Source organism: Zeugodacus cucurbitae, chromosome 2 (assembly GCF_028554725.1).
Source record: "Zeugodacus cucurbitae isolate PBARC_wt_2022May chromosome 2, idZeuCucr1.2, whole genome shotgun sequence".
NCBI lineage: Eukaryota > Metazoa > Arthropoda > Insecta > Diptera > Tephritidae > Zeugodacus > Zeugodacus cucurbitae.
In genome coordinates this window covers 55800143-55813810 of record NC_071667.1, presented here as the reverse complement: position 1 = coordinate 55813810, position 13668 = coordinate 55800143, and the positions used below count along the sequence as shown (strand labels likewise).

Sequence of the window (13668 nt, the reverse complement as noted above, 5' to 3'; positions counted from 1 at the left end):
AAAAACAACGGTTAGGTGTGGTTTTGTGGACGGGTACAATCATCGGTCCATATTACTAAAAAATGATGCCATTGAGAACGAAACCATCAATGGCGAGCGTTATGGCGCCATGATAACCGACTATTTGATGACTAAAATTGAATTTCGTGATCTCGTGGAAATTTGGTAAAGTTTACAATATATGCGGACAATCCTGCCCCGATTCAGGTCTTGGAGCAACCCATCACGCGAGTCATTCGCCAGTTACCAGTCGGAATACTTAACTGATGAACCATCTGAGTCGTAGTCGCGGCCAACATTTGAACGAGATAATCGTTAAAAAAATAAATGCCAAAGAATGTTCTTTCGAATAATTTAAGTTTGCTTTAGAAGCCGAAAAAAGCGTTTTTTTTAGCCATTTTTTTTGAAAGGGAAGGAAATGATTGCTATATTGTACTATATTTAAGGCTTAAAAAACAATATTTGTTATTAAAAAATATTGAAATTTTTTCAAAGTTGTAAGTATTTTTCTGGAGAGACTGGAGTCTGCACTTGTAAATCGGTGCCGGTGATGGAGGTCATGAGATGCATCTGAAACAGTCGAACCAATTTTTTTTTTTTTTAATTTTTATAAGTTTCTTTTCTTTATGAACTAAAAAATACCGAAGAAGTTATAAAATTCCATTTTTTTTTTCGAAGTTTGAAAAAAGAAATCACTTTTTTAAGAAAAAAATTGATTTTAAGTTGCAAAACTAGTAGTTTAAATAAATCTTTTGTCCAACTTTTTTAGTTCAAATAGAAGATAATTTAATACTGAAGCTAGATCACTTTGGTTTTTTTCGATCGGACATACATATATTCTTTTTGCTATCGCCGCCACCGTTTTCTAACACGTGTGATAGTATGTGCAAATGCTTAATTGAAAGTGATTATGCATATATCGTAGCGGAATATCAAACATTTGATACCCATTGCCACCGGTATTTCATACATAATTATTGTGCAACAAATAAACAGCAACAATTTATCGCACTAACACTCTATCAAGTGGGTAAGCACGTTTGCTGTAATGACTTACAAAGTGTGTGTGTGAAATTTTATAATGTCATGAGTTAAGCAAAATGTATATAATTAATGAGATTTTTGAAAATCGATATTTATTGACAAATTTATTTATTTTTCTATGAACTAAGCTGATTTGCACACACTATTCATTGGAATGAGAAGGAAAAGCAAACATTATTTCATCGTTTTCAACATTTTTATTTAATATTATATATGTATGTATGTGTGTTTATGTATAATATTTAGCAATAGAGACATATGCAACTACTAGCATAGCTTTGAAACTAATTTAAAATATTTTTTTTTTTTAATTTTTTTGCGCTTAAAGATCATTGACAATAATATTTGCATTTAGTTGTAGTTGCTATAACATATTGTTTATATATTATAATTGAAATAAACTATTTTTTTATTTAAAAAATACTATTGAAATTAATGTAATTAAAATAGAACTAAGTAAACATGATTAATCGAAAACGATTACAATTGTTGTTTCATAATTATACAATAATCGATAACAGCAAAAAATTCATTGTAATAAAAAGCTATTATTGTACATTATATGTAATTAAATATATAGAATTTTACTGAACTCTAAATTTTATAAATAAAATAAAATGCGCCTAAGTATACTAAAACAGATATGATAGCAATAAATTTAACTAAATTAAAAAAAATGCTAAAAATAATTTAAATCATTCACAAAATGTAACAATGCTGCTTATGGCAAAGCTTTCAGCGAAAGCTTCGAAGGCAATGTATTAATTGCGGCTGTGTTAAATTGTGTTGCATACTTTTAGGATGCATGAGACAATTTATATATAGATTTTTAGTAAGTTTCGGGACAACAGTGTGACACACAATTAATTATTTTAATTTTTATTTATTTATAAAACTACTACAAAGCATTAAAACTGAAAAATTCTGATTTTATGCCCGACACATCCTAAAGGTATGCTACGAAACGAACAACAGCGCAACTTGTCACATTTTGTGAAAAACTTCATAGCCAAAAAAATCAACTTAACCTATAAACATAACTTAAAATTAAATACAGCTTGCTTATTATAGATTTTTCCGAAAGCCACAAATGCCTTTCGCTAAACAGTATTTACTGTAAGCTATAAATTCATGTGTTGTTTCATTCAACTGTGCGCTCTTGCGCTCTACGATGACGCACAGTCGCGCGATTGATAGAACAATATATAACCGGTCTCCGAGGACTTCTGTATATCCGACGTCAGTCCGTAGAAATCTTCGATGGTTGAAGCCTCGATTTTATCGACCATATCATCGTCGAACAACAACCAGAGCCCATGACTTTTGACAATACTAATGTAATGACCGCGATTCGGTCCCGATCCACAGTGTATAACCACGGCCATTAGATCGTACAGCCGATCTGGATTGACGGCATCATCCGAGGTGTTGAACAGACGCAGCTCTAGCGGGAATACGACGCGATGTGAGACTTTAATGTGCCGATTAAATTGTTCCATATATTTGAAGCGTTTCAAATGCAGCGCCAATATCATTGGCAGCTTCTTGACGCGCATACGCTTTTGCGCCTCCTGATAGCTGCAACAGTTGTCGCATTTGAATTTGTTGTCCGAGCATAGGGTCTCGGTGTTGCTAAAGCAGCGCAAGCAATGCGTTATCGAGGTATTCTGATCGACGTCGACTTGTAGATCAAAGAAATTCTCATCCTTGCTACTGACCGTCTCGCAATTGAGACAACGTGTCTCTGACGTTAGTATACCTTGAAAGATTTCATGCACCCACGTGGGTTCGGTGTTGGCCGCATTCGACTGTGTCGGTGTCGAAGCGTTATCGCCGATGCCAATACCGACGCCGACACCATTCAGTGAGCCCGAGGAATTGGTGCAGGTGCCGTTGGACGTTGAATTCGAGGCAGTTGTCGATGTGCTGGTGGACGAAGAGGATTTGCTGGCAGTGGAGGTGCCGCCGATGACGCCGCTGCCACCGTTGCCGCTGCCATTAAAATTGGCGCCATTCTTGCTGGCATGACGTTCGGCCAAAATGATCTCGTTGATGTGATTGATTAGGAAATTGAGAAACTCATGCGCATCCTGTTGCATGTAATTGTCGAATTCCTCCTTCTCTTTGCGCAGGCGTGCAATGAACTTTTTCGGTGCGATCGAACCGACTTTCTTCTTCTGCGTGGCAATGTTGTAGAACAGATCGGCTAAGCAAGAGAGTAGCGTCTCTTTGGGACGCTTGTTCTTCGCCTTATATTCGAGCACCTTCTCCCGGAAGGGCTTGCAGAAGTAGAGCGCCTGCAGCACAGAGTTGCTATAGCATGTATTGCCGAAATTTACCAGACCAAAGTAATGTTCATTGGGCGGAAAGAGGTCAGAGCCGATCTCACGCTCCAGCTGCGATACATTTGCGCCCATCGCCGAGAGAGTTTCTCTTTTATTTAGTGTGCGCTCGATTCACAAAAATTGGGGCGTTGGTATGTTTCCGCTTTAGCTCACGGTGTTTTCTTTTTTCTTTTTCGATTTTTTGTTTCGGGTTAAAATGCACTAACACGTACAAAAAGCACCATCACCACCACCCATCAACAACAACAAGAATTACCACATATACGAGCGACCGCGTCTGTGTGTGTGCGTGTGACTTTAGACTATTTGTTATATATTGTTTGCATACATTTAGGCGCGCAGACTTACAATACGATTTGCTCGTCTGAAAATATACAGAATTTTGAAGAGGGGATACACGTCAGTATACAATGATTTTTCTTTTTCTTTGTTTTTGTATTTTTTTTTTGTATTTTCTAACTGTTAATATATAATAAATTTAACACAAAAATATATGCGACAGTAATAAATATTTAAAACTATAAACGAACAACAAAAAAAAACAACAAACAACAATAATAAAACTGATGAAGCAACAAACGAACGAGTAAATGTAACGAGTAATTACAAAAACAAGAATGCAGTGGTAAATGCTATGAAAATAAATAACATATAACATAAATGATTAAAACACTTGACAATTTAAGCAAAACGCTTCTGGCATGGGGGCAAAGAAGCTGGCAGTATTCTACATATTTATTTCTCTTTCTCTCTCTCTCTCTCTCTCTTTCAATGAGTGTAGAGCTTAATACTGCAGCAAAAGTATTTTGATAAAGCAAAATAAATGTTTTTTTTTATGAAAAAACGTTATTATCCCCTCTCCAAAATTTTTACGCGCAACTCTTCGCTTCATCAACGTTTGTAAATTTATTTCAGGTTATGTATTTACAATAATTTTTCATAAATATACGAGTACATAAGTATTTATAAGTGTATCAAATATATATTTAAAAAAATTAAAACAATATTTTTGTAGTTAAATATCTCTCAAAACTTAGGAGAAGGAAAAATAAGTTTAAATTTGTAAAAATATTTGTGCTAAATGTATATGTAAACAAAAATAGTATAAATTCTTGCATTAAATGCAATTTTCATTCACACAAGAATTAAAAAATGAGATTTTTAATATATTATTTAATAAATATAAATAATATTTAAATATGTTCCAAAAGTATTTTTTCAGCTTTTGATAAATTTTCATATTTCATTATGAGTGTAAAGTTTTAGATTTTATTATCATCATTTTATCATTTTGCGAAATTATTATATGTAGACAAATATGGAAAATCCACATATTTAATTTAATTTTTCCGATATATTTTTCTATATTTTCCATATTAATTTACCCTTTTCACTCTGTTTAAAGTGATAAGTCATTATTGAGCTGAATCTAATAAAAATTATATTTCTCTACTAATGCTTGACCTCTTCATAAGATGCTCTCAGAGTATTGGCGAATCGAACTAGCAAACTGGTATAATTATAGATTGGCAGAACAGAATATGTACTTGAAGTCAGAAATTCAGAATGTTGACAACACTATAGCCGATTTTATGATTAATTTAATATAAACAAGTAGGGAAGGGTGTAACCGAACATTTTATGCTCCTGCAATTTACTTATTTAATTTTATTAATATAACACACAAGTTTACCCACATATTCGGCATAAATATGGTATAAAGTCCATTGCAAGTGGGAAACCCTAATATTAGGTATGTATAAGGGAGTTAGGTGAAGTTATGACCCGATTCCACGCATTTTAATCACGGAGACATGTTACTAAAAGAAAGATATTCCCTATGAATTTCTTCAAAATATCTGAGAGACTTACTCATATTTTAGGTAAAAAAATTAGAAGCACTGAGGCCCTCAAGTTCGATATATGGGGCCTTGAAAACTTATGGTCCGATTTCGCGATTTTTAGAAGAGCTATGCCACACTATAAATGCAGTATTTATGAACAGTTCTGTTCCGATATGTTCATTAGTGCCTACTTTATATCATGTAAAGTAAACGATTCAGATCGACTTCAAAGTTCTGATATATAGGAAGTAGGCGTGGTTTTGAACTGATTTGATATATTTTCACAAATTTCATTGATATCGGTCGAGCTCTTCCGTAACTTCTTTATAATGAAGTGTTTCCCTTACTGAATTAAAGCATTTTTAGATGTTTTCAACATATCCTTTGTATGGAAGGTAGGCGTGGTTATAATCCGATTTCCTTTTCCATTTTTTGAACTGTATAAAATAGTACTTAAAAGAAACAACCTAGAGTCTAGTCTCTCTAGTTTGGTTGATATAGCTTAAGTAGTTTACGAGATATGTACAAAAAATGTCCTAGAGGGCGGGACCACGCCCACTTCTCCAAACAAAATACATCCAAATATGCCCTTCATAGTGCGATACTTTTTACCAAATTTTACTTCCATAGCTTTAGTTATGGCACTTTGTCTTCGGTTTTCGCCCTTTTTTGGGCCGATTTTGCCAAGAAACCCAAGTTGTACCAAGTTTCATCAAGATATCATAATTTTTACTCAAGTTACAGCTTGCACAGACGGACGGACGAACAGACAGACATCCGGATTTGAACTCCACTCTTCACCGTGATCACTTTGGTATATATAACCCTAAATCTAACTCGTTTAGTTTTGAGTGTTACAAACAACCGTTATGTGAACAAAACTATAATACTCTCTTAGCAACTTTGTTGCGAGAGCATAAAAATTTCAATTGCATATCATCTTAAGACACCATTCTCAATACATCATTTTAAAATATTTCATTTAACTATTAAAGATCAAAATAAATATACTCAGAGTGACAATTGGAACTATTAACTAAAAACAATTTAGTTCTTTTGTCAAAAGTCCACAAAATTACACAAGCGAAATGTCTTGCGGCTATCATAAACAATGAAATGTTGAACACTATAATTATGATGTAATCACTTTCAAGGTACTCAAAGATTTATCACCACGGAAAGTCCATAGTTTACTCATCGCAATTGTTTAGTTTTAAATACTAAATACACAACAGCAATGAGTATGTACATATGTAAATATTTATGACAGTAATGGTTAATGTTAATATGCGCATGCTTCGTACTTTGAATGGGGATAAGGAAGACGAGGTAAAGAACTCTTTACAGGCTTTGAATATCTTGACAATTTTGTATATCATGAATATTATATACACCTATGTAAGAAAAGGATATTCAGAGCGTGTAAAAATGTACCGGACACAGGTCTACTAACATATGACCTACATCTTCCAATGAGAGCCGAATTGGTAAACACAAATCACGAGTCACCAAGGATCAAATTTATGATTGTATGTAGATTTTCTTCCTTAGTTTACCCAACACAGATATTAGTTCCGCTTTAGGAGAGGATTTTTGCACTGTACTTAGCAGTTGCAAACCCCTCTTGATAGATTTTCAGGTAAGCCACTGCAAAATCATACATTTTGATATATTACAAAGTACATATTGATTGACAAACGTTTTCGAAATTGACGTCGCCGATATATGCCACATCACCCACTCAAATTTGCATGATCTTTGAATATAAATCTTCAGCAAGATGTTATTTATATTCTTTATAATTACAGAGTAAAAAATACTGTTGTTGTGTTGCAATAAAATAAAAAATATATGTACATTCTTACAGCTCTCGGCAACTAATTAGAAATGTTGTATAAGTTAGTGATCAAGTGAACATATCATTTTATTGAGTGTTAAATGATGAAGTTCTACTTAACGATTTTGAACATCTTCAATGAACTATCTATCTATCTTAACAAAAAACTCTTTAGAATCCAGAGTCAAGTGAATCGACCATTCATTAATGGTTTACTGTAAGTAATGCTAAAGAGAGACATCATAGATTTATCAAAGAGGGATCTTGGACATATTGTTCTTGAATTTTTGGAGTAAGTGATCACAAAAATATCAAAACTAAAACTCCAAAAATGCACAAATTAGACTTAGACCATTCATTTATGGGGTACTCAATTCCATACTGTCTAAAACAGTTCTAAAGAATGGTAAAAAGAGTGATAGCTGATATCACAGATTTATGAAAGAAAGTTCTTGGGCAAATTGCCAGAATTGGACTTAGAAAGTGATTTTTTATTGTTCTGAGATCCCGAAAAAACGCTCGCTGAAAAGAAATTGTACGACGAAAAGAGGTAATAACCGAAACTGGGACTGTTTTGTAGTTTAACATGTAGTCGCTAAGATTACCAACTAGACTTTAAGACTCGATGTATTTAACTACTCGGCATAACTAACTAATCACTTGTTATTATTTTCAGCCAAATGACAATTTAAGATTAGTTAAAATATTGAATAAAATTGAAGTCTGAAGTCTGAAACCATATTTACTAAAATCTCTCTACTTAATGAGTTGGAACACTAAACAACTGTTTCTAATTACATGTCCAAGTGGTGTACATATCGAAGCGGAACATATTCTCTAAATGAGACCCGGTTAACTTTACTCATAACAGTTTCCAACAAAAATACATGCAAGTTTTTAAGAACTTGAACTTTGCATACAGAGAGCAACTTTGGAGTGAATACTGAATAATAAAAAAAAACTTGTTTTTGTTATATTTTTTGTAGAACGTTGCAGCATTTTTTGCGAGCGTGTTCTCAAATACTTTTGTTCAACAGGTGGTAATATGCTTGACGAATTATACATATGTACAAAGGAACGTGTTAACTGCATTACTCTTAAGCCATTCTCCCTCTTAAGCTTCGCATGTCATGCGGATGCTCAACTCAAAACATAATACAAAAATGATTGCATAATTATTAATATTTGTGGTGTATGTGTGTTGTTAGCTAGTTATTAATGTTTATTGTTTTTTTATTAATTTTTTTTTTTTTTAGATTTTTGCATGGACCAAGCTTTACTGAGTATGTATACCTTAAATCAGTTGACTAATATTTGCAAATACTCATTTGTATGGACTTTTGTTTGTCCAGCGGAAATATTTATTCTAATGTGCAATGCTCTTGACGACTAGTGTAGAAATAGAAGTTGCAGGCGCTGCAGCGCAATCATTGAAGGCGAAACGCGTAGCCGAAAAACATGTTCTTCCAGCGTGACTACTAAGAATACTACGAAGTGAAGACGACGCACTAGTGTTGTGGAGTAAAAGTGAGATTAGTACAGCTATTGAAAGAGAAAGTGTAGCTAAAATTTAGCAAAAATAAGAAAAATAATATAATTTTAAACAAAAAAATATGCCGCGAACCACTGTAAGTGCAAACCGTTATAATAAAAATATTAAAACAAAAATTAATTCAGGAATTCTTTTCTACCAACTCTCACAAATAAAGCGCTTGCTCTTGCTCTTACTATCCGCCTGCGTACTAAGCGTGCTCCAACAGCGCGTAACGGTCAACGCTGACACAAAAGTGCTCAACATACTAAGGTGATTGCGATTTCTCATTTAAAAACAAAAATTTCTACTTATATACATATGTGCTGTGAAATTTGGAACTTGCTTTAAAATGAATATTGTTTTCAACTGCGCAGCTTAAATCAGCCTGGCAATAGCCGTTATGAGGTCATCTCACTGGAGAATGCCGGCACCGCAGATGAGGAGTTGGTGATTAAAGGCAATCGGACCGTAGAATTGGGTCCTCCAAACTCGTTGGGTCTCATTTATATGGTGGTAACGGAGTATACTGCCGATAATAATGGTTATCGTGTGCACTCTCGTATTGAGGCGGTACCGCTATTGGAAACGCGTTTGAGTTCGAGTCTGCTAATGTCCGCAGCGGGTTAGTGAGCCGAGGAAGCTCGATGTTTTTAAGTGTTTCGAATTTATTAATTAGAAAATGTGTGTTGTGAAGGCGTAGATTTGAAATTGATTCATTTTTGAGTATTATTTTCCACTATTTGGTACTTAACCCGTTGACAACGAGGCAGAGTCATATTGGCCGGAACAGTTCTTTATATATTTTTATGTCTTTTTTTGTTACATTTTGTGAAGAGCAAGCGTTTTATAATTATGCTTAAGATCTATATATACATATATTTATATACTATATCAAATATTAAATATTGAAAATATAATTTGAATAAAATCTGTTATATGGCTGTTATTTAGAGCTTTAGTTAAAGATGTGACTTTTGCATAATTTTCATAGTTAGGTGAGAATCCGAACTTGACAAAAGCGCTTAAAGCAACATATCGGATTTTTTTTTCATCTTGAAAATCTTTTCATTATTCCATAAAGATAGCTAAGAGTCTCTTCTTTTTATCTTAAATATCTTTTCGCCTTTCTATAACGATAGCTAAGAGTCTACTAGCGTCAGATTTGAACACTCCAACTCTCCACATGAACTCAGTAGTCATTTACAACACATACAATATAAATTTCGATACCTCTAAAGGGCATGTAGCCTAATACCAGCAATAAAGAAATCAATTGTCGCAAAAGAGCTTTATAGGTATAAAAAACAAGCGAATATAGAAATACCTACGTATTCCCTAGAGTACTATGCGGTGATTTAAAACTCAAACTACTAAGTATTGGGTTAATCATATTACAATCACTGTTAATGCGAAGGGAAATACAATCATTTAGTTAATTTCTTATTTGTCCTTGAATGTCATAATTTTCACTTAAATACATACGTACACATAAACCGACACATATAATTATGGATACATGCTGCTCGTAAAGCAAAGGTATATAAAAATACCAAAATAATTGCATGTACAACAACATGAAATTTTACGAAGTAAATCATTAAGTTTGCGGCACAACATGAACTTTTTAAATACAGACATACATACATATGTGCATACAACAGTACTGTCACGCTAAATGGCACCTAAAATTAATAAATACGGAACTTTTGGTTCAGTTTACTCAGTTACAGGTATTCCACTTTATTGCATAACTTAATTAGTTAAAATAAAATGATTTTTTTTTTGTTGGACTAGAAAGAAAAAAAATTTGAACTCGCCGCTTCGCTTTATTCCAGCGACAGTCGTGTTTATGAAACCGGTACGGACCCAACTTTATATGCGACCAAGAAGTGGTAACTCAGCAACATTCATAAACGTTATTTCGGACGAATGTCAAGTTGTAGTGCTGTAATATCTTTCTAATGCTTCCACATTTGATTTAAGCCAGTTGTTTGTTCGATTGACCACTCTCTAAACTTCGAAACTCATATTATCATAATAATTTTTACCAGTTTGATATTATAGAAATAAAATTTTCAAGTCGAAATATTTATTAACGGTTCTAAATTGAAATCGAATATTCAAAATACCCATTATAGCCTTTTCACACAGCCAAATTAGCTGATCAATTAAAATTTTAATTGAGAAAACAGTTTTTGCCCTTCGTTCGGCCGCCTACTACATAATCGATTATACATTTTTGTTTTTGCTTTTATTTTTATTACTGCCATTTCTCATAGTTGCATGTTATTTTCAACTCGATTAAAAATTAATGTAGAAAAATTAGATTTTTATTTTCTATGGTAAATCGATCTAAATCAGTGCTTTAATCGAGCAAAGAGCGTTGAATTGAACAATTAGCAACTGTGCGAAAAGACTATAAAAGGCTATTAACCTGATTTAATTAAGCCAGAAAAATCACTTGTATTATATAACCACTATTTTTTGAACGAATTACTCCATTACGGCTTTACAGGCTTCAAAAAATCGATTTTTTTGTTTTGTTTTAAATCTCTTCCAAAACTATCAAAGAATATGTCTTTAAAATTCCAGAGGCCAATTCGACATATTTTCGAAGCTAGAGCAGTTTTAGTGGCCAAGCGTCGAGCAGGTGCGAATGCTCAGGCAGAACTTTAAAGCGCGTTTTCTCGAGTTTTCATTTTCACAAGTGTTAGAAAATGGTGCCGGCGATAGTAAAAAGAATATATGTCCGATCGAAAAAAACCAAAGTGATCTAGCTTCAGTATTAAATTATCTTCTATTTGAACTAAAAAAGTTAGACAAAAGTATTATTTAAACTACTTGTTTTGCAACTTAAAGTCAATTTTTTTCTTAAAAAAGTGAATTATTTTTATTATTCGAAATTTTAGAACTTCTTCGGTATTTTTTTAGTTCATAGAGAAAAGAAACTTATAAAAATTAAAAAAAAATGTGGTTCGACTGTTTCAGATGCATCGCACGACCTCCATCACCGGCACCGATTTACAAGTGCAGACTCCAGGCGCTCCAGAAAAATACTTACAACTTTGAAAAAATTTCAATATTTTTTAATAATAAATATTGTTTTTTAAACCTTAAATATAGTACACTATCGTCTTAAAATTCCGTTTACCGCAATCATTTCCTTCCCTTTCAAAAAAATTGCTAAAAAAACGTTTTTTTCGGCTTCTAAAGCAGACTACTGCCTTAAGCGTGTCAATACTGTATACATACATAAGTACATATATAGGAAGTTTTAAAAATATTTTTATATGCAAGACGAACGAATATGAATGAGTGAATGTTTGAAAAATACACACAGCCATACATACTACATACGCGGATATATACAAAACCATATGCAGCCACATACTAAATACGAAATTTATGAATGCAATTAGCACATACATGTTGATACATATTCATATGAAAATGCTGGTAAATTTTGTACGTACTTATATTTTTAATGATAGCCAAGCACGTGAGCATCCGCAAAATATACATACATTAAAGAAATCACAAGTGATTTGATTAAATTTGAGCGTGTTTTGCACCAAATGCCACTGCTACTCACAATATTGACTGAGGTTAAATTTCTTTAAAAAAAATCCAAAAAGATTAATTAGAAATTCCAAAAAATTAAAAAAAAAAAATAAAATTGGTTTGGATTATATGCATAAAGCATCTGAAACTTAGGTGTGAATAAATTATTTAATTATTATTTAAATGAGGTTAGATTAAACCAATTTTATACTCAATATGGTTATTAGAAGATTTTCAAAATGCAATTTAAAGTGGAAATCGATCGAAATTTGTCGGAATATTTTCGAAAAAATTTAAATTTCCATATAGACTACGGAATTTATACGAACAATTCCCACACATTTATTAATATGATTTTAGCAACAACCAGAAGCGAAATGGGACCACAAATATCAATTTGAATTATTTTTTAAATTTTCATTTTTTTCAAAAATATTTTCCAAAATTTTTTTTTTAACTTTCAGTAAACCTTACGAAAGACTACACCAATTCAACATGCAACCAAGAGGAATGCAATGAAAGCAAACCAGCGAAGCGTGTTTCAACTGTTTGAGGAAACCCATTTCGCGGCAAAATGCATTTAATGTTCAAAACTTCAAAATTGTTAACACAAAAAGCGCAAGTACAACTCCATTAGCATTATCTCACCAACAACAAAAATTGACTCGAAGATTACTTCGCTTTATGACAAATTTTATTTTCTCTAATTTTCGAACTCCACTTACACACACTGCATTTTGCAGCTGTATTGGTTGCAAAGCACTTAAAAGAGTGTTACCCAAGGGTTACAAGTGGTTGATATAGGCGTGTGAGGTGAAAGTGATTAAACTGTTAAATAATGATAAGGTTGTTTATTATGTTTTATGTATGTATTTATTTATTTATTTATTTGTTGTACCTACCGTGTTCAAGAGTTCCTTTCTTTCCTTCACCAACGACTTAATTTATGTATGTATGCGGTCGGTTTGCGCTTACGAAAGGTGTTTGCGGGCCTTTATCAATACTATGAATCTCTATAATTGTTTCACTTTAATAAAGTTGTTGCTGTTGTTGCTGTAGTTATCGCTGTAGTTTCTGCTGTTAGACAATTAATGCGCGCTGATGCATTAAATCGATATGAAAAACTTAGCGTTTACGTTAATGAGTTTTGGTCTTATAGAAATCTAGTTCGAAGTTTGGCCTGTAAAGCAAAGAAAAACGAGACACATTATAATTATATACAAATTAGATGAAGTGTAGATAAATTGAGATTTAATTTGGTAATTTAGAGAAAAGTATACACGGACATTTGATATGCTGGAATGGAGCACAAACAAACCAGTCGGAAAACCACTAGTTCATAACTATATTACCAGCTGAAAGTGAAATAATCCGAAAAAAGCAGACCTGAGATCTTATTTCACTGTAGCAGATTTGTGGACCCCGCAAAGACAAGGGAACGTCTTCCGATTGGCAGAACACAATCTTCCCAGGGCTAAGGCTTGAAACCCCCTTCGGCAAATT

General features: G+C 33.0%; 2 protein-coding genes across 3 annotated transcripts in view; one reads left to right on the top strand and one right to left on the bottom strand.

Annotated features, from left to right (window-relative positions):
• Positions 1-77: 77 nt before the first annotated feature.
• Positions 78-13668, bottom strand: part of LOC105209497 (ubiquitin carboxyl-terminal hydrolase 46) — a 46024-nt gene continuing 32433 nt past the window's right edge. Inside the window, exons 2-3 of one of the 2 annotated variants that reach the window (XM_011179911.3) lie at positions 13068-13345; positions 78-3753 (exon numbers count right to left, since the gene is read on the bottom strand). In XM_011179911.3, the coding sequence (XP_011178213.1) occupies positions 2211-3461 (1251 nt within the window). In that variant the 5' untranslated portion in view covers positions 3462-3753; positions 13068-13345 and the 3' untranslated portion in view covers positions 78-2210. Of the gene's footprint in view, positions 3754-12077; positions 12250-13067; positions 13346-13668 lie in introns of those variants that run through there. The other variant, XM_054225903.1, reaches the window with a different exon arrangement.
• LOC105209493 (uncharacterized) lies at positions 8442-9568 on the top strand. Its single transcript, XM_011179908.3, has 3 exons — positions 8442-8698; positions 8780-8874; positions 8979-9568. Exons 1-3 carry the CDS (start codon positions 8684-8686, stop codon positions 9229-9231), a joined length of 363 nt encoding a protein of 120 aa, XP_011178210.1. The 5' UTR covers positions 8442-8683; the 3' UTR covers positions 9232-9568.

Excerpts from the sequence above, each read along its gene's own strand:
- LOC105209493 (XM_011179908.3), top strand. Across the intron at positions 8,875-8,978 it reads AAAGTGCTCAACATACTAAG|CTTAAATCAGCCTGGCAATA; the intron begins GTGATTGCGATT and ends TCAACTGCGCAG.